The sequence below is a fragment of the Vulpes vulpes genome, chromosome 6 (assembly GCF_048418805.1).
Source record: "Vulpes vulpes isolate BD-2025 chromosome 6, VulVul3, whole genome shotgun sequence".
Classification (NCBI taxonomy): domain Eukaryota; kingdom Metazoa; phylum Chordata; class Mammalia; order Carnivora; family Canidae; genus Vulpes; species Vulpes vulpes.
Genome location: NC_132785.1, coordinates 7859708 through 7887675, shown reverse-complemented (window position 1 = coordinate 7887675; position 27968 = coordinate 7859708). Strand labels below are relative to the sequence as shown.

At 35.1% G+C, this 27968-nt stretch overlaps 1 protein-coding gene across 1 annotated transcript in view; it reads left to right on the top strand.

The window, feature by feature from the left end:
* DNAJC15 (DnaJ heat shock protein family (Hsp40) member C15) overlaps positions 1–27968 on the top strand; it is an 81887-nt gene that overhangs the window by 35946 nt on the left and 17973 nt on the right. Inside the window, exons 4-5 of the mRNA XM_026009604.2 lie at positions 5021–5097; positions 15551–15621. Of these exons, the coding sequence (XP_025865389.2) occupies positions 5021–5097; positions 15551–15621 (148 nt within the window). The remainder of the gene's footprint in view (positions 1–5020; positions 5098–15550; positions 15622–27968) is intronic.

Here is a 27968-nt window from a genome sequence, read left to right as displayed (position 1 = left end):
TTCTTGTTTCTTTTTCATAGCAACTTACTCTTTGTGGATATAAGATACTAATTCAAATTTTGTCAAATCTTTTTCTGCTTCCTGATTTATCTCCCTCTTCCAAAAGCTAGATGTTATTTGTTCATCTTTGTTCCGCTTTTCCCCCATGATACTGGATTTGTTCAAATGTCTGATAAGCCTTGGTTATTGGTTTATGTTTGTGAGAACTAAGTTGATTAATATAAGTGGCCTTCCTAAACAGTTTGGTAGACTTACTTCAGTAATTTAATTGAATGGGACGGTTCATAGTGGGCTATGAATACAATGATAGGTTATGTCAACAGACATGTCTTCCAAAGCAAGGAGCACCCAGAGGCAGGCTTGGGACCTCTAGAGAGAGGTTGAGGAGAGATTGAGTACTATGTGTATTTTATTTCTTGGCACACTCTGTCCCTTCCTGGCCTTCTGGGTTCTGAAATGTGAGCTGCTAGTTACTCCCCTTTGCTGCTCTCTGACCTACCATCTGCAATGAAATATATCCCAGGCATGCAATTGTCTTTCTTAGCCTGAGGGCAAAATGACAGGCAGTAGTCCCCTTAATTTCCTGAGGCTTTTCTTTTTTCTTCTGGTGTTTGAGGCTACAGTGATTTTTCTGTATGTGCAGTCTTACATGTTTTCAACCTTCTAGTATTTAAAGTTTCTGACTTACTACTTGTCTTATTTCTTGTTTTTCTAGGCCTATAATGGACTTTTCCTTTTAAAAATATCTCTCTTCTCATTTCAGAGATACTTTAGGAAGCAAAAGACCTTTTTAATGCAATATTCTGTTTTAAACTTTTTTAGTTTTTTGCTTGATTTTTAGTATATTAAAAACTCAGCTAATTAACTCAGCTAATGTTGACTATCCCTAATTTTTTTCCTGGGGAAAAACTCAAGTCATTCATCTTCTTTTAAGGCTTTTATTTTTCTATTTGTGAAAGTATCCTTTTATTTTATTACAATTTTTAAAAGTTGCACTTCTTTTGTCTTACAGTTAAGTGATATTCAAGGAACCAACATAAATTAAAATCCTCTCTGTGGCTCTCTAAATGAAATAGATTATTGTAAATAATAGGAATTTATGATAAATGTATTTCTTCTCAAGATTATGGAATGATATAGTTCTTTGGTTGTCTGGGGGGTTTTGTATTTCAGGCTCTTGGCTGAGTAAATTATTTAATGAAGATTTTGTTTAACTTGATTCATTTCATATTTGATAATATATGGCATTATAGCATTTAATGCTAATTTTAGAAGGAAAATTATATTGAGGTATGTTGTTTATATATATACTTTATGAAAGAGTGATACAAAATAGTAATTTGTAAGGTTCAGGGTATATTTCAAATAGACAGCAGCATAAAAGTAGTGGAATCATACTGTTTCTGTTCTTGGAAAGTCTTTTAGAAAAGTATAGCCATCCACTCTATTTGATGGAGTTTTTCTATGTTGTTCCTTCCAGTTATGCACAGATTAACTTACTCATAAGCAGGCCAGTGTTTTAGGGTGTGAGCCTCATCCAGATGTGAAATTTTAAGTTCTGGGTCTCCTTTTCCACCTGGGCAAAACTAAAAGTAAATAATTTCTCAGATATAATACCTGACCTTAGGATTAATGAGCTTTGTGACTAGTGGGAGTGACACTTCATGAAACATCAATTTATCATGTTTATTATGCTGAAATTTTGGAGCTCCCTAAGGTAAATAAATACTGATAGAGATGTCAGGAAGTAAGTATGCATCTAGTAAAAATTTTGATCTGCTGAGAGAAAACTTAAAACCAGCAGTTATTCCTCTATTAAATCCCCTAGTCCTTTATATATTCTGTGTGTATGTGTGTGTGCACCCACACATGTCCAGGTTACTTTGTGTACTTAAATAATTTGATTCTTTTCCTCCTCTCACAATTTGGAGAAGGGCATTGTTGTTAGTTTTCTTTCTAGATTGTAAATTACTCGAAACTTGAAATAGTATATCCTATTCCTCACAACACTGGTACATTGATAGATTAGCATCTATGCGATGAAGGACAAAACTTGACCTGTCTCACTGAAATGTTCCTGGCACATAGTGGGTGCTGAAATGTTTGTTAAATGAATTAATTGCCAGGGAATTATTACGAAGTGGAAATTTATAACAAGTTGTTCAAAGACAACAGCTTATATAAATGACCAGATCTGGCTCATTTTTTAAATTCTAATGATTTCCTTTGTCTTTTATTTAGTTCTCCTTTTTAAAAAATTGTACAGGTAGCCTCTTTTGAAAATTTAGAAAGTAAAAGTAAGCATAAAGAAGAAAAAAATATTCATAGTATCACCAACAAAAAATAATATTTTAGTATATATATATTTTCTGATTTTGTTTTATGTAAACATACACTTATTTTTCCATACAAAAATAGGGGTTCGTGTTTTAAAAACATGTATGCAGTGTAATCATTGATGTATTTTTTTCCTTCTAAAAGTTGAATTCATGCATCCTGTTTCTCTGTTAAGAATTTCTAAAGCATTGTCTGTACTTGCTGTCTCCTGTTCCTTCCCTCCTGTACTCTCTTAAATCCACTCTAATCAGACTCTCACTCCTACTCCCTGCAGCTCTTGTCAAAGACTTTGACCTCTGATAAATTCAGCAGTCAGTTCTCAGTTCACATCTGACTTAACCTATCAGAAGTGTTTGAAACTGTTTTTCCCTTCCTTACTTTTGGTGTCTGCTTTTCCTTTTGCCTCACTGCTGGGCCTCCTCAGTCTGCCTCCTGATTCCTCTCCATTTCTGGAGCCCTTCAAACTTGCAATCTCTACGGCTCAGTCTTTGGACTTCTCTACTCTCACTCCTTAGGTAATCTCATTCAGTCTCATGGCTTTACATACTGTATGTATACTCATGACTCCCAAATGTTACCTCCAAGTCAGACTTCTCCATTTAGATATTTAACAGACATTTCAAACTTGCTATATCCAAAACCAGTTTCCTGATATTTATTACCCACAACAAATAACTGCTTCCACTCTTAAGTCATTAAAATGGCAGTTTGGCAGTTTAGGCAAAAAATCGTAAAGTCACTTGCAGTTTAAGTTCACCAGAACTGAGACAAAGCAGACAAGCAGAAATTAGCAAGCTGATGGTGTTAGGAGTTAGACAATTAAATAGTCAGAGCCAAGGTTCCTGACAAGAAAACAGGGAACGAGGACAGCTAAGACAAAACTGCATTAGCATCCTTCTTTTGCAGCTTAAATAGGACCATAGTAGTATCCTGTCTAGCAGCTTCTGCATAGGTGACTTTTGTAAAATATCCTGAGACAAAAACAACCATAAAACATTGGTCACTATCATCGGTTGAGGCAGTTAGTCTCTAATTGTCAGCCCCAAAAGATCACCAGTATATGAACAATAACTCAGTAGGTGGCCGGGTGTGTGATCAAAGCCCTGATTGGCACACCATAGCAGCCAGTCCACAGGGGACGCATACTCAGGATGCTTAAGATAGTTTTACAAAAGAGCTCACAAGAATCCCTAGATTTAAATGCCAGAACAGCAACCCTCTCTGGTCCTCTCTCTCTCTCTCTCTCTCTCTCTCTCAGTTTTGTACTATTGCTCAATAAACTTTGCCTTGCTGCCCCCCCCCCCCCACTCTGTCTGGTTTACCTCTTTCTCCTTGGAAGCAGCATGACCAAGAACCGTGGGAAGTAAAGGAATAGAAATCTTGCAACAGTAGTTCATTAGGGAGTGCTCTTAGGATCAACAGCTCCAGAAGGGAAGAGAAGGAAGAAGGACAAAGAGATAATTTAGTTTGCAGTACAGTCATAACAAAGGCCTCAGCCAACCTCATGCCAAGCTCTAAGACTCAGATGGCTCATTGTGGTTGTCCCAGGTTGGGGCAAGGAGCCATAAGGCTAAATGATACCTAACCTGATAAGTGAGTTATAGATATGAGGTCCAAGGACTGAGCTCTAGAGAACTACAATGTTTATATTCCTATATCAAACAGAAACTGCTCTGGGAAAGGGACCTGAATTTGAATTTCTCCAGCCAAGGCAATTCCTAAAGAATATGACAGCTGAGTGCTATCTACCAGTAACAGCCTCAGGATCTAAAAGGGAAGCTGAACAGTGTATAGTGGTGTTTACTATGTCAACTTTAATCCCTCTCTTTCTCATACCCCTTATTTAATCTACCAAGAAAATGTTAGTTTTGCTTTCAGAATATATCTAGAATCTGATCACTTTTAAATTAGCTCTGCCATTACCACATTGGCCCATACCACCGTTATCTCTTGCCTAGATTATTGCTTTGTCCTCTTAACTAGTCTCCTGCTTCCCTCTTGCACTTTTCTATTCTCCACTTGGCATTTAGGGTAGTCCTTTCAAAATAAAGTCAGATGACATTACCTCAGTGCTCTGGCTTCTACTGCCGCTGAGAATAGAATCCTAAATTATTTCAGTTGCTTACAGCCGTCTCCCCCATTACCCACCCACCCCAATCTGGCCCAGTTGCCTCTCTGATACTTCTGATACTACTTTCTTCCTTGCTCATGCCGTTCTAGCCACCTTTCAGTGATCTTGCAGTCGTTTTCTGGTCTTTTTGGCCTGCCTGTCTGCTAACTTGATATCCTCCCCACTTTGTCAGTTCCTTCTCTATCAGGCAGTCCAGTAGGTAAAAAAGATGTGTGTCATACCAACATTCATGACTTATCAAGTTATCCAATGAGAAAATTACTGCAGAGCTTAGGAAAAGTTCAAGTCTTTGGCTTCTACTGATTTCTTTTATTCTGTTATATCTTAATGTAGAAAAATTAATGTATTTGAAGGTGGAAAAAATTGTTAATGTTTTTTAAATTCACCTTGGTCATAGTTTCTTATAAAGAATCATTGTTTAGTGTTCCCCCCCACACCGTTTCGAGTTGATTCTAGTAAAATACATTCCTCTTACTGCAGTTATGATGGGATTGAAGTCATGCCACCTCATACATGGAACTAATTATTTCATGCTCTTTCTTTCCTGTACAGAGCCTTTCATCCTACTATAAAGGAGGATTTGAACAGAAAATGAGTAGGCGAGAAGCTAGTCTTATTTTGGGTATAAGGTAGGTGTGCTGCATACGTATTATTTTGTTCTGTAGCCAAGCTTGTTTTGAAAAAAAAGAGAAAATATTACAGTAAAGTTATCTTTGTATTTTAAATTTTCAATAGGAGGCAGAGGAGAAAATACAAAATTTCTACATTTTAAAATCTCAAATCTAAGAGAATATCCTACTTCCCCTAAAAATATCAGAGATAGTTATGATGCATTTTTATTCCTTAATAAGGAAATCTGAGCTCTTATATTTGAATACTAGTTTCACAGCAGTTATCAAAATATCCCTTATTGTGACACTGAATTCTTTCTGGATTTAGTTTTATAATTTGATATCTGTCATTTTCCTGTTATAATATGGATCTGTTTGACAATTCTACTTCCACAATTTGACATCCATCATATTTTATTATAATTGTTTCATCTTAGTATCTATTTATATTGTGTGACTTTGGTCAGTGTAGGAGGAAGTTCATGTTGTTGTGTGATTGCTCTGTGATATTTTAACTTTTTTTTTTTTTTTTTTTTTGATATTTTAACTTTCAATGTTAAGTGATGTCCCCTGCTATAGCTTTGCTAGTCGCTATATTCATTTGTTTACCTTATGTTCCCTTAGAACTCACTCAAATTTTTGTGGGGGTTGGTTACAGTATGTCATCTACAACAAATCTGTTGATTTAATCAATACAAGCAAAATAGGTCATAAAGCCCTATGTTGTTACAGCCTTTTATTTTTTTAAAGACTTTATTTATTTGAGAGAGAGCAGGAGATAGAACGTGCACACTCACACAAGCAGTGGTGAGGGGCAGAAGGAGCGGGAGAAGCAGGTTCCTCACTGAGCAGGGAGCCCAATGCAGGGCTAGATCCCAGGACCCTGGGATCCTGACCTGAGCTGAAGGCAAACGCTTAACCCACTGAGCAACCTAGGCACCCTGATACAGCCTTTTAAATCTCTTGTAGATTAGCAGTGTTTTAAGGCCAAAAACATTTCATTATTTCTTTTGACTTAGCAAGAAAAACAAAGGGGTGGAGAGCAAGGGAAAGAGCTCAGTTCAGCTTATGCTTTATTAAATAAGAGATGAAATATCTCACTGAGAATAAGTTTTAGGTAGGGGAACCAAATTAGGAAGTTGATTATATTACTGATTCTTTATTTTAATATTATTCAGGATGGCCATTTTTTTTTTTACTTGAACTTTTATTGGGTCCCCTTACCATCCTATTCATAGTCTTGGAATGTGAATATGAAACTTATTACAAAATTGAATATAAAGGTTTTTGAGAATATCAGTTAACATCATCCAAGGCACTCCTGTTGTTAAGACAGATAAATAGGACTTGAGATTTATGATAATACAGGTTTATCCTTTTGAACTAGAAGCTGTAGAAAATTTCACAAGGATAATTTGCTGTGTTAAGAGTATATACTCTAGGGGCACTTGGGTGGCTCAGTGGTTGATCATCTGCCTTCAGCTCAGATCATGATCCCAGGGTTCTGGGATCGAGTTCCGCACCAGGCTTCCCACAGGGAGCTTCCTTCACCCTCTGTCTGTGTCTTTGCCTATTTTTCTGTGTGTTTCATGAATAGATAAATAAAATCTTTTTTAAAAAAAAGCATATATACTTTAATAACAGGTGAGTCTGAGCATGAATACCAGTTTTACCATTTACTAGCTGTGTGACTTCAATGTCATCATTTATAAAATAGAGATAATGTTAGTTTCTATTGTCTAGGGTTTTTTATTATTTTTTTTATTTTAAAGATTTTATTTATTTATTCATAGACACAGAGAGAGGCAGAGACACAGACAGAGGGAGAAGCAGGCTCCATGTAGGGAGCCCGATGTGGGACTCGATCCTGGGTCTCCAGGATCACACCCCAGGCTGCAGGCTGCCCCAAACCGCTGCGCCACCAGGGCTGCCCACACAGATAATTCTTAATATATAAACATGGCACTTAGTAACTACTCAACAAATACCAGCTGAGGAAAATGGATCCTTATTCTGGTTCTGTCACTGAAGCACTGCATTGTATGACCCAGGTCAAGTTATTTTTAGCTCTTCTACCCTTCAGTTTAAGTTTTGAATAGAATTAATAGTATTTAGCCTTGTTGAAATAATATAAAATAATAGGATGATATTTTATATAAAAGTGCCTATCAAATAACAAGCACTAAATAAATCTTGGCTCCTCTTTTTTCCCATCTGTATCACAAATGCAGAAGCTAAATATTTGCCCTTAACACATTAAATAGAAAGGTAAACCTTATTTGCTTTCTTTTAGCCCTTTCTTTCAGTCAGGTAGTGTTGATTTTGAAAAGATTCTTTAAGATGTGAATATATTGCTGTGGCTCCATTCTCTGTATTCAATGAATCTAAACTATTTAGATTATATAACAAGTAGGTAAAGACAAAATGGAGCTGACTCTTGATAACCTATTAAGAATATTTTAATATTCTATGTGCCATTCTTACATATTTCATGAAGCCTAAAATAATTTACTGAGCTGCTCAGGAAAACTATTATTATACCTGCTACTTTCCGAAATGATACACATTGTGATTTTTATACTTTCTGGAAACTTCTGTGGAACTTTGTTAAGCTAAATGTTATTTAGCTTAGTAGTAAAAGACCAGTAGTAAAAACAATGAAACCAAAACTGTTCCATTTACCACAGGATTAGAGAACACTCAGTTCTGTGTACCCCCTTCTCCAGTCGGATCCATTCCAGGGAACATGGTTTGTATTCCTTGATCCAGGCAATGTGATATTTAAAGTTATACTTTCAATTTCATGGTAAAATTGTCTGTACTAGAGATATATCACGCTTTATTCAATTTTTATACTATGTTTAAGAACTAGGATTCTCCCATCTTGTTTAATCTTTAGAACAACAAATAAATGCATTAAAATGTATTAAGTTTCTGCAGACTTAATAGAACAGTAAGGAAAGGAGAACTCTGCAGGCACACAAGAATACTTCTTTCAACCCCAAAGCTCACCACCAGGAGTCATAATTATTATCTTAAAGGCAGAATATTTTGAATGGCCATCTTTGTACATAAAACTCTCCTTGCATCTCTTACTTCCTTCAGTCTATCCAGTTTGGCAGTTGGCAGACTGCACTGTACATAATGCTTTACGGACTTCTGTGTGCAAAACCGTGTGTACTGTTTTTTATAGGCATTGTGAGTGATTATCAAGGATAATTTAGCAGGTTTAATTATCAAGGTTAATACTTCAGATTTTGTCCTATGTGCTAAATTAAAGTTTAATATCCAGAATAAGATATAACTTACCATGTAAACTCCCCCTCAGAACCCATAGAATGAAAATTTAGATTTTACTGAATTTATCATCTTCATTATATAGTGGTCCACATTTGATTTGCTTTATGAAATGTTTTTAAAGCTCCTCTTTGTCTACTTTAACATTTCCTGCAATACAATAATCCCTTATAGTGTCAGTATTTACTAATATAGAGCCATTATTCTTTGAAGGAATTTACCTTTTTTATAGCCATTTTCTTTTTGGAGGTCTGTATAAAATGCATTAAGCACCTATAGCGTATTCAATACTAGATACTATTTTAAGATGCAAATCATAGCTTCTGCTCTTTAGTTTGGTATCTACCTAAGGAGACATGTCAAATATCTATAAGACAACTAGAAAACATAACCAGTAAAGGAAAGCAGTACTATAAAGCGCCACAAAAGAGAATGATAAATGTAGATTGGCTACTGGAAACTAAACATTGGAATTAAAAAAAAAATAATGTGTTTTTCATTTTTTTAATAGGCAGTTAAACAATAAAATGGTCATAGCCCTGGTGCAATGTTTAATGACTTATTTTTCAAAACTTAGTAGTCTTCAAAATCAGACAAGGCCTTGATTATCTATTTGAGATGTATCTGCAAACCAAAGAGTAAGTTTGAAATGGTCCCACAGTGGACTTTCATCAACAATGAAAAGGAAATATCCTAATAATCTTTACACTAAAAGACTTCTTTATTATTTACATTTTTTAATTTAAAAATTTTTCCTTTAGTTTTATTGAGATATAACTGACATATAACATTGTATATTAGTTTAAGATGTATAACACACTGATTTGATATATATATATATATATATACACACACACACACACACACACATATATACACACATATATATATTGCAAAATGTTTATCACAATAACTTTGGTTAACATCCTTCACCTCAGGCAGCCCAGGTGGCTCAGCAATTTAACTCCTGCCTTCAGCCCAGGGCATGTTCCTGGAGACCCAGGATCGAGTCCCATGTCAGGCTCCCTGCATGGAGCCTGCTGCTCTCTCTGCCTGCTTCTCCCTCTGCCTGTGTCTCTGCCTCTCTCTCTCTCTCTCTCTCTCTGTCTCTCATGAATAAAAAAATAAAATCTTAAAAAAAAAAATCCTTCATCTCACATAGTTACAGATTTATTTTTTCCTGTGATGAGAACTTTTAAGGTCTACTTTTTTTTTTTTAGCAACTTTCAAATATAAAATGCAACATTGTTAAATGTAGTCACTATGCTGTATATTTCCATCCCCAGGACTTAACTAATCTTATAACTGTAAGTTGGACCTTTTGACTGCCTTCACCTATTTCCCTCACCCTCCTATTCTTGTCTTTGGCAACCACCAAACTGTTCTGTGTTTCTGTGAGTTTGGCTTTTTCAGATTCCACATATAAATGAGATCATACAGTATTTGTCTTTCTCTCCAACTTATTTCACTTAGTATAATGCTGTCAAGGTCCATTCATGCTGTCAGCAAATAGCAAGACTTTCTTCTTTTTTATGACTGAAAAATATTCTGGGAGGTGTGTGTGTCACATTCTTTGTTTTTTTTATTTATTTTTTTTTTTTTTGTGTCACATTCTTTGATCTATTCATCCGTTGATGGACACAGGTTGTTTCTGTGTCTTGGCTATTGTAAATAATCCTGCAGTGAACATGCAAGTGCAGATATCTCTTTGAAACATTGATTTTATTTCCTTCAGATATGTACCCAGAAGTGGAATTGCCAGATAATATGGTAGTTCTATTTTTAGTTTTTTCAGAACCTCTATACTGTTCCATAGTAGCTGTACCAGTTTACATTTCAACAAATAGTGTACAAAAGTTACCTCTGCATCTTTCTAACACTTGTTTATTTTTTGTCTTTTTAATGACACTCATTCTGCAGGCTGTGATGTGATATCTCATTGTTTTGACTTGCATTTCCCTGATGATTAGTGATGCTGATCACCTCATTTACCTGTTTGCCATTTTATGTTTTTGGGAACAGATCTAGTCAGATCCACCACTCTTTTTAAAATCATATCTATCTGTCTGTCTGTCTGTCTATGTATCTAGCTGTGTTATACTGTTGAATTGGTAGGAGTTTGAATTATATCTTATCCAATATATAATTTGCAAATATTTTCTCCCTATTCCATAGGTTGCTTTTTCCATTTTATTGATGGTTTTTCTTGCTGTGTAGAAACTTTTTAAAGTTTGGTATAATCCCACTTGTTTAATTTTGTTTTGTTGCCTTTGCTTTGATTTCATATTTAAAAAATTCCTGCAAACCCTGATGTCAAGGAGCTTGCCTCCTATATTTTCTTCTAGGAGTATTATGGTTTCAGGTCTTTATTAATTAGTACAAGGGTTTAATCCATTTTGAGTTGATTTTTTGCCTATGATGTAAGATAAGGGTCCAGTTTCATTCCTTTGCATGTGGCTGTCCAGGGTTCCCAATACCATTTATTGAAGAGACTATCTTTTACTTCTTTTATATTTTTGGCACCTTTGTCATAAATTTTTTTTTCTTTGTCATAAATTAATTGACCATTTATGCATGGGGGGGGGTTTGTTTCTGGGTTCTCTATTCTGTTCCATTGATCTATGTGTCTGTTTTTAACATAATACCATACTATTTTGCTTATTATAGCTTTGTAATATAGTTTGAATTTAGGAAGCGTGATGCTTCCAGCTTTGTTCTTTCCCAAGATTGGTTTGGCTATTTGGAGTCTTTGTGGTTCCATACAAATTTTAAGATTGTTCCATTTTTGTGAAAAATGCTTTGGAATTTTAATAGGGGTTTCATTGGATCTATAGATTGCTTTGAGTAGTATGGACATTTTAACAGAATTAATTTTCCCAATTCATGACCATAGGGTATCTTTCTGTTTATTGGTGTTTTTAATCTTTCATCAATGCTTTATAGTTTTCAGTATACAGGTCTTTAACCTCCTTGATTAAATTTATTCCTAGATATTTTATTCTTTTGCTGCAATTGTAAATGGTATTGTTTTCTTACTTTCTCTTTCTGATAGTTTGTTATTAGTGTATAGAAGGGTAACAGATTTTTGTATATTGATTTTGTATCCTCAAACTTTACTTAATTTGTTGATTAGTTCTAACAGTTTCAGGGTTTTCTTTATGTAATATGTCATCTGCAGTTTTACTTCTTCATTTTTTATTTTGATGCCCTTCATTTCCTTTCCTTGCCTAATTGCTCTGGCCATGACTTCCAGTACTATGTTGGATAAAAGTGGTGAGAGTGGAAAACCTTGCATTATATCTGATCTAAGAAGAAAAATTTGGAGCTTTTCACCACTGAGTATGATATTTGCTGTGCATTTGTCATATGGCCTTTATCATGTTGAGGTATGTTCCCTCTATACTAACTGTGTTGAGAGTTTTGTCATGAATAAGTGTTGAATTTTGTCAATTGGTCTGTTCTATTTCTTTGGAATATCATATGATTTTTATCCTTTATTTTGTTTCACATTTATGATGTTTCACATTGATTTGTGAGTGTTGTACCACTTTTTTTTATCCCTAGAATAAATCCTACTTGTTCATAATATACGATTCTTTTAATGTTTTGTTGAATTTGGTTTGCTAATATTTTGCTGGGGAGTTTTGCATCTATGTTTATCAGGGATGTTGACCTGTAATTTTCTTTTCTTATAGTGTTCTTCAGGATAATGCTGGCTTCATAAAATGAGTGTTTCTATTTTTTGGAAAAGTTTGAGGGGAACTGGTATTCTTTAAATGTTGGGTAGGTTTCAGTAAAGCTCTCTGTCCTGGGCTTTTCTTTGTTGGGAGGTTTTTGTTTAGTGATTCAGTCTCATTGTTAATGATTGGTCTGTTCAGATTTTCTATTTCTTCCTCATTCAATCTTGGTAGGTTGTATCTTTCTAAAATTTATTTCTTTTACATTGTCCATTTTGTTGGTGTATAATTGTTGATAGTAGTCTCTTAGGATCTTTTGTCTTTCTATGGCATCAGTTGTAATGTCTTCTCTTTCATTTCTGATTTATTTTATTTTATTTATTTATTCATGAGAGACACAGAGAGAGAGAGGCAGAGACATAGGCAGAGGGAGAAGCAGGCTCCCTGTGGGGAGCCTGATGTGGGACTCCATCCCAGGACCCCAGGGTCACGACCTAAGCCCAAGACAGCTGCTCAACCACTGAGCCCTCCCACCCCCACCCCAGGTGCCCCTCATTTCTGATTTTATTTGGGTCTTCTCTCCTGTTTTTATGGTGGGTCTAGCGAATGGTTTGTGTATTTTGCTTACCTTAAAAAAAAAAACAATTCTTAGTCTCTGTTTCATTTATTTTTACTCTGGATCTTTGTTATTTCTTTCCTTCAACTAACTTTGTTCTTAGTTTTTCCTTTTTTTTTTTTTTTCCAAAATCTATGAGGTATAAATGAGGTTGTTTATTTGAGCTCTTTCTTTTTTAATATAGACATTTATACAATAAACTTTCGTCTTAGAACTGCTTTTGCTGCATCCTATAAATTTGTGTTAGATTTTCATTTGCATTTGTCTCAAGATATTTTTTCTCTTTTCATTTTGTCTTTGACTCAAGACATTTTTTTTTATTCATGGAAAAATATTTTATATGCATATTCAGCAATTGATAGTGTGTTTTAACATGCTGGTGATCTGTTATTTGACCTCAAAAGATTAGAAGTATAAGTAACTGTCAAGGAATAGTTAGACTGGAACAATGGCAGAATCAAGGGTTGACAGCTAATAGCAAGGGAGGCAGTGCTAAAAACAGAGGAACTTAAATGGAAAGTATTCTCGGACTCCTTAAGACAAGGGAGAGCAAATCTCTGCAGACCTTAAGAATTTCTTTGCACTTAATTTATACTCAGGTTAATGCTTTTGAGTTACTCAGGAAACATTAAATTAGGTTAATTATACTTCATTTTTAAAAGTAGGAAATATGTAATATATTTTCATAAGCATCCTTTATCTTCATAATAATAATTAAGGATTAGTTATTTTTGAACACTTGAACACTGACTCTATGCTAGGTTATGCTAATAATGATCCTAGGAGATAGTTTAGTATGTCTATTTTACTTATGAGAAAATTTTTAGTCAGAGAGTTTAAGTGAGCAAGACAGTTTTGTAGCTAATGAATGGTGGAATCAGGATGTTGAACCTATGTCTGAATATCTCTAAAAGTATCTGCTTTTAGCCAATACAGTGTGATTCATTCATACAAATTAAATTACTTTGAGCTTTACAGTGACGACTCTACTTTAAGTCAGATGCTATTATCCCTATTTGAGACCCAGAAAAGTTAAGTACTTAGGTAAGATAGTATAGCTATTAATTAGCAATATCAGAATTTTGTTGTTGTTAAGTGTCAATTTTGTTTCCTTGCTTGGAAAATGTACTAGTGAGAAACATTTTCAATACTGGATAAACTAGTTTTACTGAAATAATTTTAGGTTTATTTAACTTTCTCATTTTTTGTTTATTGCAAAGGTTCTAACAGCGAGGCTTTTCCCATAGGTTTCTCACAAGCTAAATAAGTTATGAGCTATGAAGAGTTTTGAGATGCTCTGTTGAAACATAATAGTAGTAAAAGCTAACTATTTTGGAGTACTTGCTACATGTCAGACACTATTCTAATACTTTCACCCTTATAGTCACTCTATGAGGAATTTGTTGTTCCAGCCCTGTTTTTACAATGAGGAAACTGAAGTGTAGAGAGGTTAAATAATTTGGCCAAATTTACTTCATCCTAAATAGCAATGGGAATGAAATCTGGCTCTGAAGTCTAGATGCTTGTCTGTTATACTACATAAACTACCTTCCCCCCAAATAACTTGAAGCATAGGTTTTCAAACTCAGTATAGTCTATAGACTATGACTCTCCTACCCTATATATTGTGTTTTTTTTATTTATTTATTTATTTATTTATTTATTTATTTATTTATTTATTTATTTAATGGATTTATTTTTTATTGGTGTTCAATTTACCAACATACAGAATAACACCCAGTGCTCATCCCGTCAAGTGCCCCCCTCAGTGCCCGTCACCCATTCACCCCCACCCCCTGCCCTCCTCCCTTTTCCACCACCCCCAGTTCGTTTCCCAGAGTTAGGAGTCTCTCATGTTCTGTCTCCCTTTCTGATATTTCCCACACATTTCTTCTCCCTTCCCTTATATTCCCTTTCACTATTATTTATATTCCCCAAATGAATGAGAACATACAATGTTTGTCCTTCTCCGATTGACTTACTTCACTCAGCATCATACCCTCCAGTTCCATCCACGTTGAAGCAAATGGTGGGCATTTGTCGTTTCTAATGGCTGAGTAATATTCCATTGTATACATAAACCACATCTTCTTTATCCATTCATCTTTCGATGGACACCGAGGCTCCTTCCATAGTTTGGCTATTGTGGACATTGCTGATAGAAACATCGGGGTGCAGGTGTCCCTGCGTTTCATTGCATCTGAATCTTTGGGGTAAATCCCCAACAGTGCAATTGCTGGGTCGTAGGGCAGATCTATTTTTAACTCTTTGAGGAACCTCCACACTGTTTTCCAGAGTGGCTGCACCAGGTCACATTCCCACCAACAGTGTAAGAGGGTTCCCTTTTCTCCGCATCCTCTCCAACATTTGTGGTTTCCTGCCTTGTTAATTTTCCCCATTCTCACTGGTGTGAGGTGGTATCTCATTGTGGTTTTATTTATTTATTTTTAAAGATTTATTTATTTGAAAGAGAGAGAGAGTATGAATGGGAGGGGCAGAGGGAGAGAGAAACTCAAGCAGATTCCAGGCTGAGCGTAGAGACCAACTTGGAGCTCTATCTTGTGACCCTGAGATCACGACCTGATCTGAAACCAGGAGTGAGTTGCTGACTGTGCCACTCAGGTGCCCCTATTGTGTTTTATTTTTTAAATTGATTGAAAATAGAGACTGGCGTTACAAAGGAAGAAAAATACATGCAACACTGAATCAACAGTTTATTTTGATGGTTAGTAAAATTAACTGACAAGCTGTAATTTCATATTTATCCACAAGATGGTGAAATTCTCATTAGTTTTTAATTCCTTGAAACCCATATAAACTTTTAATTTATAATCTGCATTCGACACTATTTATTATAAGCACTTTAATTTTCTTTTTACAGCCCATCTGCTGGCAAGGCCAAGATTAGAACAGCTCATAGGAGAATTATGATTTTGAATCATCCAGATAAAGGTAGGTAAAATTCCTATTTTTCATAATATGTGGATCTGTGTCGGCTCTGAATTCCTTTCAGTTACTTAAACTCATTATAAGTGGTATATATAAGTGATACGTATATAGTTGAAATGGAAGTTTATGTGCCATGCGTATTGTGATTTTTCTTATAAATAAATAAGCTTTTGGATTAGAGTTCAGTAACCCACAGAAGTGGTAGATTTATATTATCAGCTTTTAAGAACTTAGTTACTGATTTTTATATATGAGTACCTAGCCTCTGTTTGAAGCTCTTAGCATTTTGATTGGGAAAGAGAAGAAATGAGTTGTGGACTCTGTAAACTGATACGGGCATCATGAATTATGTTTGTTTAACCTTAAACATAAAAGCATAAGATTTAGAGGATATCTTCTAAATCTCTGTAATATGTCATAGATAATTCTGAATTTCTTAATTTTATTCTGGAAGGCTCTGAGGCTGAGCCATTTGTTTTTAACTGGCCAGGTTTTTAATGTAAATTTATCTTACAGAAAGACAATTATTATAACTTTAACTACACTACAGCTGCTTGAGAGAGAAAGCCCATATGTTCATTACTGTTTCTTTTCTAAAATAACAGATGGTAGAAAGTTGCACTGTATTTCAGAAGTCAAGGGTGGAGTGGGGGAGGAGAGTGAAGGTTTTTTTGGATTCTTATTTACAGACTTTCAGTTTTCTTGTTATTTTGAAAAAAATTAAAAACAAATTTTGGATTTGTACACATCCTAAGTGACACCAAAGTAGGGCATTCTTTTTCAGTTTTTTCATTTAATTATGTACTATAAAAATTCTTTTCACTAAACATCATCTTTGGGTTTTTTTTTATTTGTTGTTCTTTAGTGTGAATAAACAAGAGAATAAACTTTGAAAAGAGGTTTTGCTTAAAATTTCTAAATAGCTTCAACAGTTACTAAGAGATCCACTCAACTAATTTACTTTGCATTGTGGGCTTTCAGAGTAATTGACTCAGAAAGAAATGTGTTTAAAGTGCCTCCTTGAAGCCCTCTGCCTCCTACTAAACATCCTTTGTCCCTTCCAGGTCAAGTGTATGCCCTTCTCTGATTGATTGCAGTAGGATCAGGCGCTCATGTCTTTCAGATGATTGACAAGTTGTTGATTGTGCCTACTGGCAAGGAATCAAGTTCTAGAATGTGTCTAAGAGAAAATGTATTTTTAGATATCTTTAGTAAGAAAAGGAAATGTGTGTTTTCTGAGCCAGTAGTGTTTACGGAATTATTTGATTTATTCTGAGGTCATGTATTTATCAGAGGTGGGATTGTTGATTGCCTTTAGGATGCTTACTGATATCCTCTCTGGCCTTGTGTAGTAGCAGGAGGTGAAGGAATAGATCTGGAAGCAGGAACCTAGTGTTTTTCTCTGGCTTCTGTTTTCTTGCTAGCAATATGATCTTGAACATTCCCTTAACCTCTCCAAGTATCAATTTTATCTTCTACAAAATGAACGGGTTTGTTTGTTTGTTTGTTTCTTTCTTTCTTTCTTTCTAATATTTTATTTATTTATTCATGAGAGACAGAAAGAGAGAGAGAGAGAGAGAGAGAGGCAGAGACACAGGCAGAGGGAGAAGCAGGCTCCATGCAGGTAGCCTGATGTGAGACTCGATCCCAGGACTCCAGGACCACGCCCTGGGCTGAAGGCAGGCGCTCAGCCGCTGAGCCACCTAGGGATCCCCCGGATTTATTTCTAAAGTCCTTTTTGTTAAGTAATATAATATCTTTATTTGCCTATTCAATTAATGAGGTACCTGTACCCTCTATTTCTATTAAGATCACATTTTTTTACTTAAGAAATTAAGAAAGATGCTTTTGGGATGCCTGAGTGGCTCAGCGGTTGAGCGTCTGCTTTCGGCTCAGGGCCGAAGGATCCGGGATCCGGGATCGAGTCCCACATTGGGCTCCCTGCATGGAGCCTGCTTCTCCCTCTGCCTGTGTCTTTGCCTCTCTCTCTCTCTCTCTCTGTCATGAATAAATAAATAAAATCTTTAAAAAAAGATGCTTTTAATTATTTTGGATTATTGTACCCTCTAAGAATGTATTGACAACTGTGGACATTTTGTTCATATAATTGTTCATTCACCCCCAGTTTTAAAAACATTTGGTGTTTCAGAGAGTTCATAGATTTCCCAATACCCATGCATATGTTCACAGTTAAGAACTCCTGCTCTTGTAAAAGTAGGATGAATAAAGGAATATTGGCATTGCTGGAGGGAAAGTATTTACGCATGATGGAGTTGGGAGATAACTCATAAATCCTGAAATGGTCTCTTGAGAAGGAAAGTGGTTTTGTTTTGTTTTTAATGAGAAGAAGATAATAGATTTTAAACAAAAATGTCTCATTGTCCTCTGAGAGAGAAAGGCAGAAGAAAGTGGGGGAAATATGAGAACGGGCAGCTCTTAATTTTGTCTCCTCTTTTCCTGACTACTATATTTGATTTGGCAAGGTCAGTACTGACTATTATATAGGTACTTGCAAAAATTTAAATCTTGTATTCCATGCTCCTGAAATTCATAAATGTACCCCCACTTCATCCCCAAGTCACTTTTCTGCTGGTTTTGCTGCCAGCTAGTATAGTAAGACAAAGTTAGAACTTCAAATGTGTGATCAACAATAATTTGTCACACATTTCATTATCAGCTTATGGAAAGAAAGTGACATGAGAAAATTAGGTGTGGGGAAATTAATTTTGAAAATAAATTTTTTGTAACCAGTTTTAAATGAACATTCAAATGTGTTTTGGTACAAAGTAAATTTCGCTATTCAATTTCGTGAGATAAAATCTCAGTTGATCTAATGCTTTCAGATCAATGTCTTTTAAATATCTTTTAGATGATGCTTTTTTAAATTGCTGAAGAGAGAGGTGGGTTGGGATCCCTGGGTGGCGCAGCGGTTTGGCGCCTGCCTTTGGCCCAGGGCGCAATCCTGGAGACCCGGGATTGAGTCCCATGTCGGGCTCCCGGTGCATGGAGCCTGCTTCTCCCTCTGCCTATGTCTCTGCCTCTCTCTCTCTCTCTCTCTCTGTGACTATCATAAATAAATAAAAATTAAAAAAAAAAGAGAGAGAGGTGGGTAAAAAAAAAAAGAAAGGTGGGTTGTTAGCAAATAAGTAGTTTGTTATTAATGTAAATAGGAAGACAGAAAAGGTAAATTTGAAAAGCTGTAGAACTTCAGTCATCTCTTATAAACTCTCTAATCTGGTGATACTCAAAAGTGTAGTTTGCTTATTCATGTGAGCTAATTTGTTACCTGTATGCAACAAGTTAAAGACAGAAATCAAAAGGAAGTATTTAGAAACCTTTATAGCAGTTGCACACTGTTGCACATTGCATGCAACAACATCCAAATGTGTGATACTTTTGTAATTTGTAAATATATCACCACAAATTTGACATTTTTTTAAAAAGTGCTTCTTCACCATAGTGTGAGGGACACTGATCTGATCAATGCTGCCTGCTAAATCAAGACTGTTCCTACTCTATCCTGGGGAAAATATCCTGTTCACTGTCCTTGGAAGATTTTTAGTGATGGATAGCTTCCTGCTTTTACAAGAAGCCCAATGGTAGGCAGCTCTAATTACTAGAGGGTTCTTCTTTATATTTAACTGAAATCAGCCTGCCTGCAGTAGAGATTCTCATTGTTTTTTCATTTATGCCCCCTTTCAATAGTGTACAGTACTCTCACTTTTCTTTAATAATATATAAATAAAATTTAAATTAAATATTGGGACTAAAAACAAATCATGCCATTGAGTGGATTTTTCCCTAATTATTCTCATTGTAGAAGAACCTAAATTTGACAAAAAGTCCTGGTAATAGTATATTACAATTAATTATGATATATTATACTTAAAAGATATAAACATTTACAAGAAGAAAGACATGATCACCAAGAGTCAAAATGGATTCACTAAAAAAAGTGATGCCTAATTAGCTTGATTTCCTTTTTTGATAGATGTACTAGACTATTGTTTCAAAGGTTTCATCTTTTTTTCCCCCTTATTACAACATTTTAATTAGATTTAAGGTTTTGTACTTGAGTTAATAACTTTTTTTGATAAAAATATAATTTTATTTATCCACATTGATTTTCCTTGATAAATGGTGCAGTCTTTAAAAGGTAAAGAACATGGCTTATTCATCTTCATAATCTCCAAGGCTGACACTTAAACTCTTTAATTTTTTTTCATGAGTGAATGAATAAGCAAATGGACAAAAGGGAGGCATGCAAATAAAATTTACAGATAAAATAGAATTGGGTTTGATAATACATAATGGTCATATAAAAATTCTAAAGATTTATTATGTTGATATGAAACTACAACTATTCTTTCATTCACTCAGAAAATATTCAACTTCTATAATGTACCAGATGTTGTGGTGAATCTTAGGGCTTTAACTATAAAACAGGACAACTAGATTCTTCATGGAGCATGTATTCTGATGGAAAGACAGACAAAAAATAAGTAAACTTTTTAATGTTGTAGTAAGTATCACAAAGGGTACAAGGGGTAAAGATGTAGAATAGGAGAAAGAGGCAGCTTTACATGGTGATGGGGAAGACCTCTGTGAAGAGGGACCTAAAGGATGGAAAGAAGCTAGCTGTGTAAAGAGTGGTTGGAAGGTTGCAAAGGCTCTAAGGGAGGAAAGAATATAGTGTGCTTATTAAGGACTTGTAAGAAAACTAGCATGGTAGGGGTGTAATGTGTAAGGGGAGAGGTAGCCAGAAATGAGATGGTGTCCACATTGTGAAAACAGCAGATATGCTTTGTAATAATGAAATGCTGTATGTGCTATATATATATAATACATGAACTTGAGTCTAAAGACAATGGGAAGTTTCTGTCGGCTTTTAAACACTAGAGTGATATAATTTAATTTACTTTTTAAGAAATCACTTTTCTCCTCAGTCTCTCCTTACCACTTTTTATTTTTGAATCTTCATATTGAAGTATACAGGCAGAAAAGAGGACAAATCATAAATATATACCTAAGTAAATTTTTTTAAAGGTTTTATTTATTTATTTATGAAAGACACAGAGAAAGTCTGCAGAGACACAGGCAGAGGGAGAAGCAGGCTCTGTGCAGGGAGCCTGATGTAGGACTCTATCCCTGGACTCCTGGGATCACGCCCTGGGCCGAAGGCAGACGCTCAACTGCTGAGCCACCCAGACATCCCATGTTATTCTCCATTTGTAAATCAATTTTCTGTATCATTAATTTTTATTTTCATTTCTTCTGCTAACTTTGGGTTTAATTTGTTGTTTTCTTTCTTTCTTTCTTTCTTTCTTTCTTTCTTTCTTTCTTTCTTCCTTTCTTTCTTTCTCTCTTTTTTTTTTTTAATTTATTCATGAGAGACACAGAGAAAGGCAGAGACACAGGCAGAGGGAGAAGCAGGCTGCATGCAGGGAGCCTAACGTGGGACTCGATCCCGGTACTCCAGGATCATGCCCTGAGCCGAAGGCAGATGCTTAACCACTGAGCCACCCAGACATCCTTCTTTTTCTAATTTTTTAAACTGGATATTCAGCTCATTAGTTTTAGCTATCATTACTTCAAAACATTTTTTTCACTAATGTTATTTAGCATATGTTGCCTAATTTTCTGGTGACTGGATATTTTCTGGCTATATTTATTTTATTATTATTATTTTTGGTTATCTATATTATTGATATCTATCTTCATTCCACTTGGGAAGAGGACATACTCTGGTTTTGGTTCTTTGGAAGTAGTTGAATCATACTTTATGATTAATTTTGGCAAATACCCTGTGAACACAGTGTATATTCTATAGTATTTAAGATATATGAGTAAGGTAGATTTTGTTTGCTGGATTAGATCTTCTATATCCTTGCTGACTTCTTATTTACCTGCTATGGTTGTGTGTTTATTTCTCCATTTAGGTTTTGTGTGTTTGTTTTGCTTTACTTATTGTGATAGTATGATTATATGATTTGGGTACAGATAATTTAGAATTGTTTTCTTTTCCTTGTGGATTGACCCTTCTTCATTTTGAAATATCCTCCTTTATATCTAGTAGTGCTTCTTGCCATAAAGTCTGCTTTATTTGAAACTATAGCTTCACCAGCTTTCTTTTGGTTAGTGTTCATATGGTATATCTTTTCCCATCAATTTCTTCAGATTTTCTATATCTTAATGTTTGAAGTTTGAAGCTTGTCTTTTCTAAGCAGTGTGCAGTTGGGTTTTATTTTTTATTTTTATTTTTTAAGATGTAGTTATTTATTAGGGAGAGAGAGCTCACACGTGCCCACACACATGTATGAGTCAGGGGAAGGGCAGAGGGAGAGAATCCCCAAACAGACTCTGTTTGATCTTGGAGCCCAGCACAGGGCTCAATCCCATGACCCATGAGATCATGACCTGAGCCAAAACCAAGAGTCGGTCGGTCACTCAACTGTCTGAGTGGAGGAGAGAATAAAGAGAGGAGGCAATATTTAAACAGATTACAAATAATAGAACAGAATCTATTCTATTCTATTCATCCAGGTGCCCCTGGGTTTTATTTTAAGTGTTTAGTTCTTTTACATTTAATGTACTTATTGATATTTGAGTGTATTTATACCATGTTACTGTTTGTTTTCTATTTGACTCATCTATTTTATGTTCCTTCTTCTTTACTTCTTTTGGCTTATCCAAAATTTTAAAAGATTTGTGTGTCTTTTTCTTTAGTGACTTGGACTTCATAGATCTACTTAAAAATAAAAACCTATTTCTCTAGTAATTACCCAAAGAAGACAGCATACCTCCTTGACTTAATAAAGTGTAAAGTAAAATGTTGCAGCAGTCACTCCTTAGAGAATACTGGGAGCTTAGAATGCTTTTAAGATTTTTTGGTCTTTGATTTTCAGCAATCCTACTATGCTGTGAATTGGTATAGGTTTTTGTGCATATATCCTGCTTGTGGTTTGTAGAGATTCTTGAATTTGTGGGGTAAAGTCTTTCATTAATTTTAGAAAATTCGAAAAAAAAAAAAATTTTAGAAAATTAGGGGCAGCGCAACAGTTTAGTGCCGCCTGCAGCCTGGGGTGTGATCCTGGAGATCCAGGATCGAGTCCCATGTCAGGTTCCCTGCATGGAGCCTGCTTCTCCCTCTGCCTGTGTCCCAGCCATTCTCTCTCTCTCTCTCTCTCTCTCTCTCAATAAACAAATAAATAAATAAATGAATGAATAAAATCTAAAAAAAAAAAAATTAAAAAAAGTTTTAAAAAATTTTAGAGAATTCTATTCTGTTACTTGCAATCTGTTTAAATATTGCCTCCTCTCTATATTCTCTCCTTTTCTTCTGAAATTTCAATTATGTGCACATTTGGTTCCCACTTTTTTTTCCACTGTGTTCCTTTTTTTTTTCACCGTGTTTCATGTCTTTTATACTCTCTTCTATATTTCTATCCTTTTTGTAGATATTTGTTATTAATTTCTTCTAATTTATTGTTACCCTCCACTGTCTAATCTGCTCTTAAGCCTTTTCTTAGTTTGATCTTTTAAAATTTCCAAATCTTTGTTATGGAATCCCAGTTACTTTGAAATTCTGTTTTTATTTATCTTCTCCATATTAATTTTCTTAAATATATGACTTATTTATTTTAAGATTCTTGGCTAATACTTCAGGAATCTAGCTCACCTCTGTTTCTCTTTCTGTGTATTTCCTCCTTTTGGTTTTCAGGTCTTCTTTGGGATACAAAGTAATTTTTTTCTTGAATGCCCTATGTTTTGTATGAAAGCAAAATTTTCAAGCTTTTTAGTCTCAGATCCAAAAAGCTTTTGTATGGATTCTATCTATCAATATTTGTAATACTAGAAAGTAAAACTGAGAAAGTTTTAAAGATATTTATGTATTAATTCATTTAAAAATATTAAACTTGTTGGGATTCCTGGGTGGCTCAGTGGTTTAGAGCCTGCCTTTGGCCCAGGGCGTGACCCTGGAGTCCCGGGATCGAGTCCCACATCAGGCTCCCTGCATGGAGCCTGCTTCTCTCTCTGCCTCTCTCTTAGTGTCTCTCATGAATAAGTAAATAATCTTTAAAAAAAATATTAAACTTGTTACATGTTAATATAAATAGCATAATCTTTATAAAAATTTGCATTTGCCAAAACATTTTTTAAAAAATGAGTAGAGTGGAGAGAATGGTGCCATAGAAGGTAAGAGAGGAATATATTTCAGGAAACCAGTGATCAGCTGTGCCAAGTATTGCTGTGAGAACCATTAAGATGAGGTTAGAGAAGAGGGTCCATAGTATTTTTGCAACTTTGCAAGACTTTGATGACCTTAAAAAACAGTTTAATTGGTGGTAAGTTGAAGAGTGAAAGGAGGATGAAAAAGTTGAGTTAGTTTATATAAATAACTTTCTTTAGAAGTTTTGTGAGGAAGAAAAGGAGAGAAATGGATTAGTAGCTGGAAGTTGAGTTAGTTTATATAAACAACTTTCTTAAGAAGTTTTGTGAGGAAGTAAAGGAGAGAAATGGATTAGTAGCTGGAAGACAGGGATGTGGCATTAAGGGAAAGAATTTTTTTTTGTTCGATTTCTTTGTTTTTAACTTTTTAAATACACTTTTTGGAACCTTATTAAACAATTTTGAGCAGGTTTTTGTGTCAGTGGAAATGATCAACTAGAGAGAGATCAATGATTTAGAAGAGATTAAATTTAAATTCGACAGGGATAAATATAATGTTCTTTTAGGTTCTCTAAATCAATTGTGTAAATAGAGGGCAGAGATTTGGCAATGTTTCAGTTGTAAAGGAGCCATGGGGGTATATTTGATCTCAAAGCCCACAAGATTCAATAGTGTAAAAGGCACTAAAAATATGTCACTGAGTTCTTAAGCTGCCTTGAAGGACACAGTATCAGTATTGTAAGACTGAATGTTACTACAGTCTTCTGTACTTGTCATTCATTCATTCACCTAATACTTACCTATCTGAGCCTAGGCACTTAGGCACTAGGCACCCTTTGTAAAATTTTGTTATCTTTTTTAGATTCCAAATTTTGAAGGATACTGACAAATTAAGTAGTATTCAGAGGAAAGGAAACAGGATGTTGAAGAGCTGGAAGCAGTGTCATATGAGTGGTCATTCATTCAACACACATTTATTGAGTATCTAATCCAAGCCAGACAGTATACCAGACACTGAACAAGAGAACCAATCTTGTCTTCACACATCTTAGATTCTACTGAGAAAGACAGTGGATAGGTAACTTGGTAGGTTAAAATTGTCCACAAAAAAAAAATTAAATAAAAAATAAAATTGTCCACAAATTCTTTTTAACATCTCACATCAAGAGATGGTCTATTTCCTTACCCTTTATATTCAGGCTAGCCTTGTGACTTGATTTGACCAATAGGACATAGTAGAAGTGCAGTTGTATAAATTCTGAGCTCAAAAAGTATTGCAGCGTCAGCTATTAACTTCTTAGAACCTGGAGACCACCATGTGTGAAGAAAACCAGGCTCACCTCCTGAAGGATGAAAGACTAAGAGAGAGAGAGACTTCGTTGTCCCAGCAACGGTCCCAGTGGGGCCATTGTGGACCATCCAGCCCCAGCAGACCTGACCCAACTCAGAAGAACCACCCAGCTTAATCCATAGAATAGCAAGAATTAAAAACCATTTGTTGGGCAGCCCAGGTGGCTCAGCGGTTTAGCACTGCCTTCAGCTCAGGGTGTGATCCTGGAGACCAGGATCGAGTCCCACATAAGGCTCCCTGCATGGAGCCTGCTTCTCCCTCTGCCTGTGTCTCTCATGAATAAATAAGTAAAATCTTAAAAAACCAAAAACCGTTTGTTTTAGCCACTGAATTTTGGGGTAGTTTGTTATACAGAAAAGGCTAATGTAGAAAATGTCCCGTGATAAGTGCTTTTAAGAAAAACAAGTAGGGGGAATAGAGATTGGCAGCTGGAGAGAGGTAACTGCCTTCTGCAATTGCAGTATTATAGCATCCTAGAAATTTTTTTAAGGAGGTAACATTTGGGCAAACACCTGGGTGAGAAAGTCATACAAAAATCTGAAGAAAGAGTATTTCAGGCAGAAAGATCATCAAGTACAAAGGTCTTGAAAAGAAAGCATATTATATGTTTATGGAATTATGAAGAGATTGGCCAGAGTATAATGAGCAAAAGGAAGAATGGTAGGAAATATGATTGGATAGAACACCCAAGGCCAAATGTTGGAGTACCTTGAAAGCTATACTAAGAATTTTGGCTTTTATTTTTAAGTGTGATGGGAACGATATTACTTGATTTACAGTAATTAGCAATCTTGCTGAACTTATTTATTATTTCCTGTGGTTTTTTTTAGTGGGTTCAGGATAAGGTCATGTCATCTGTGAATAGAGGTAGTGTTACTTCTTCCTCTCCCGTCTGGATACCTTTATTTCTTTTTCTTACCTAATTGCCCTGAGTAAAGTCTCCAGTATAATATTGAAAAGTTTTGAGAACAGACATCCTTATTTCTGATGATTAGGGAAAAACATCTGATCTTTACCCCATTAGTATAATTAACTGTGGGTTTTTCAGAGACGCCCTTTGTCAGATTAGGAAATTCCCTTCTACTTTTATTTTTTTACTCTGTAGATGTGATGGATTATATTAATTGATTTTCAGTTGTTAGATCAACCACACATCTCTGAGATAAATTTCACTTGGTCTGCTGTATAATTCTTTAATATGTTGCTATATTCAGTTTGCTTGTATTTTGTTGAGTTTTAAAAATCCATATTCTTAGGAAGTATTAGTCTGTAGTTTTGTTGTGATGTCTTTGGTTTTAGTGTCAAGATAATGTGGGCCTTTTAAAATGAGTTAGGAAGTGTTTCCTTCTCTTCTGTAAACCAGCTAGGCCTGGCCTTTTCTTTGTGCATAGTTTTTTGATTACTGATTCAGTCTCTTAAGTTGTGATAAGTCTCTTTGATTGTCTATGCCTTTTTAAAAAAAATATTTATTCATTCATTCATTCATTCATTCATGAGAGTCAGAGAGAAAGAGAGAGAGAGAGAGAGAGAGACAGAGACACGGGCAGAGGAAGCAGAGGGAGAAGCAGGCTCCATGCAGGGAGCCCGACGTGGGACTCAATCCATCGTCTCCAGGATCACGCCCTGGGCTGAAGGCGGCGTTAAACCACTGAGCCACACGGGCTGCCCCTGTCTATGCCTTCTTGAGTCAAGTTTCAGAATTTGTTTTTCCAAGGAGTTTGTCCATTTTATCTAAATTATCTAATTTGTTGAAATGCAATTGTTCATAGTATTCTTTCGTAATCGTTATTACTTCTCTAAGGTTGATAGTAACATTGGTTTCTAATTGTAGTAATTCAAATGTGTTCCTTCATTTCTTAGGTTAAGGTGGGAACTTAAATTATTGGTTTGAGACTTTCCCTATTTTCTAATATATGCATAGAATGCTATAAATTTACCTCTCAGCATTTCTTAGTTTTCAAGCTGAAGGTTTATATTGCTGATCAACAAGTTAAAGGATTCTTTTCAAAGAACCAGCTTTTGGGTTCATTGATTTCTCTATATTTTTTCTATTCTTTCATTAATTTGTTTTAATTTTTCCTGTTTCCTTCCTTTTACTTGCTTTAGGTTTGTTCTTTTTAGTGTCTTAAGGTTGAAGGTTAGGTCATTGATTTAAGATCTTTCTTAACATAGGCATTTATAGCTATAATTGCCTTACAAGCACTAGTTTAGTTGTACTCCATAAATTTTAATATGTTGTGTCTTCATTTTCATTTATCTTAAAGTACTTTCTAATTATCCTTTGGGTTTCCCTTTTGACTCGATTGTTCAAGAGTATGTTGTTTAATTCCCACATATTTATTTCTTAAATTTGTCCTTATTTTTATTGCTAATTTTATACCACTGTGTTTGAAAAACATAACGTATTCTATCTTTTTAGGTTTGTTTAATGGCCTAGCATATGGTCTTTCCTGGAGAATGTTCCATGTGCACTTGAGAAGAATGTTTATCCTGTTTTTTGTTTGGTAGAATGTTCTGTAGGTGTCTCTTAGATCTAGTTGGTTTAAGTGCTGCGCAGTTCTTTTTTCTTGTTGATTTTCTGTTTAGTTGCTTTATCCATTATTGAAAGTGGGGCATTAATTTTTGTTGTTGAATTGTCCGTTTCTCTCTTTATGTCTGTTAGTTTCTGTTTCATATATTTTGGTGTTCTGTTGTTAAATGCAAAAATGTTTATAATTGTTACATCTTCTTAATGAATTGATCCTTTGATCATTATTATATGTCCCTTTTTAAATTCTCATTTACATTTTGTTTTAAAGCCTATTGAGTATATGCACTCTAGGGTTTCTAC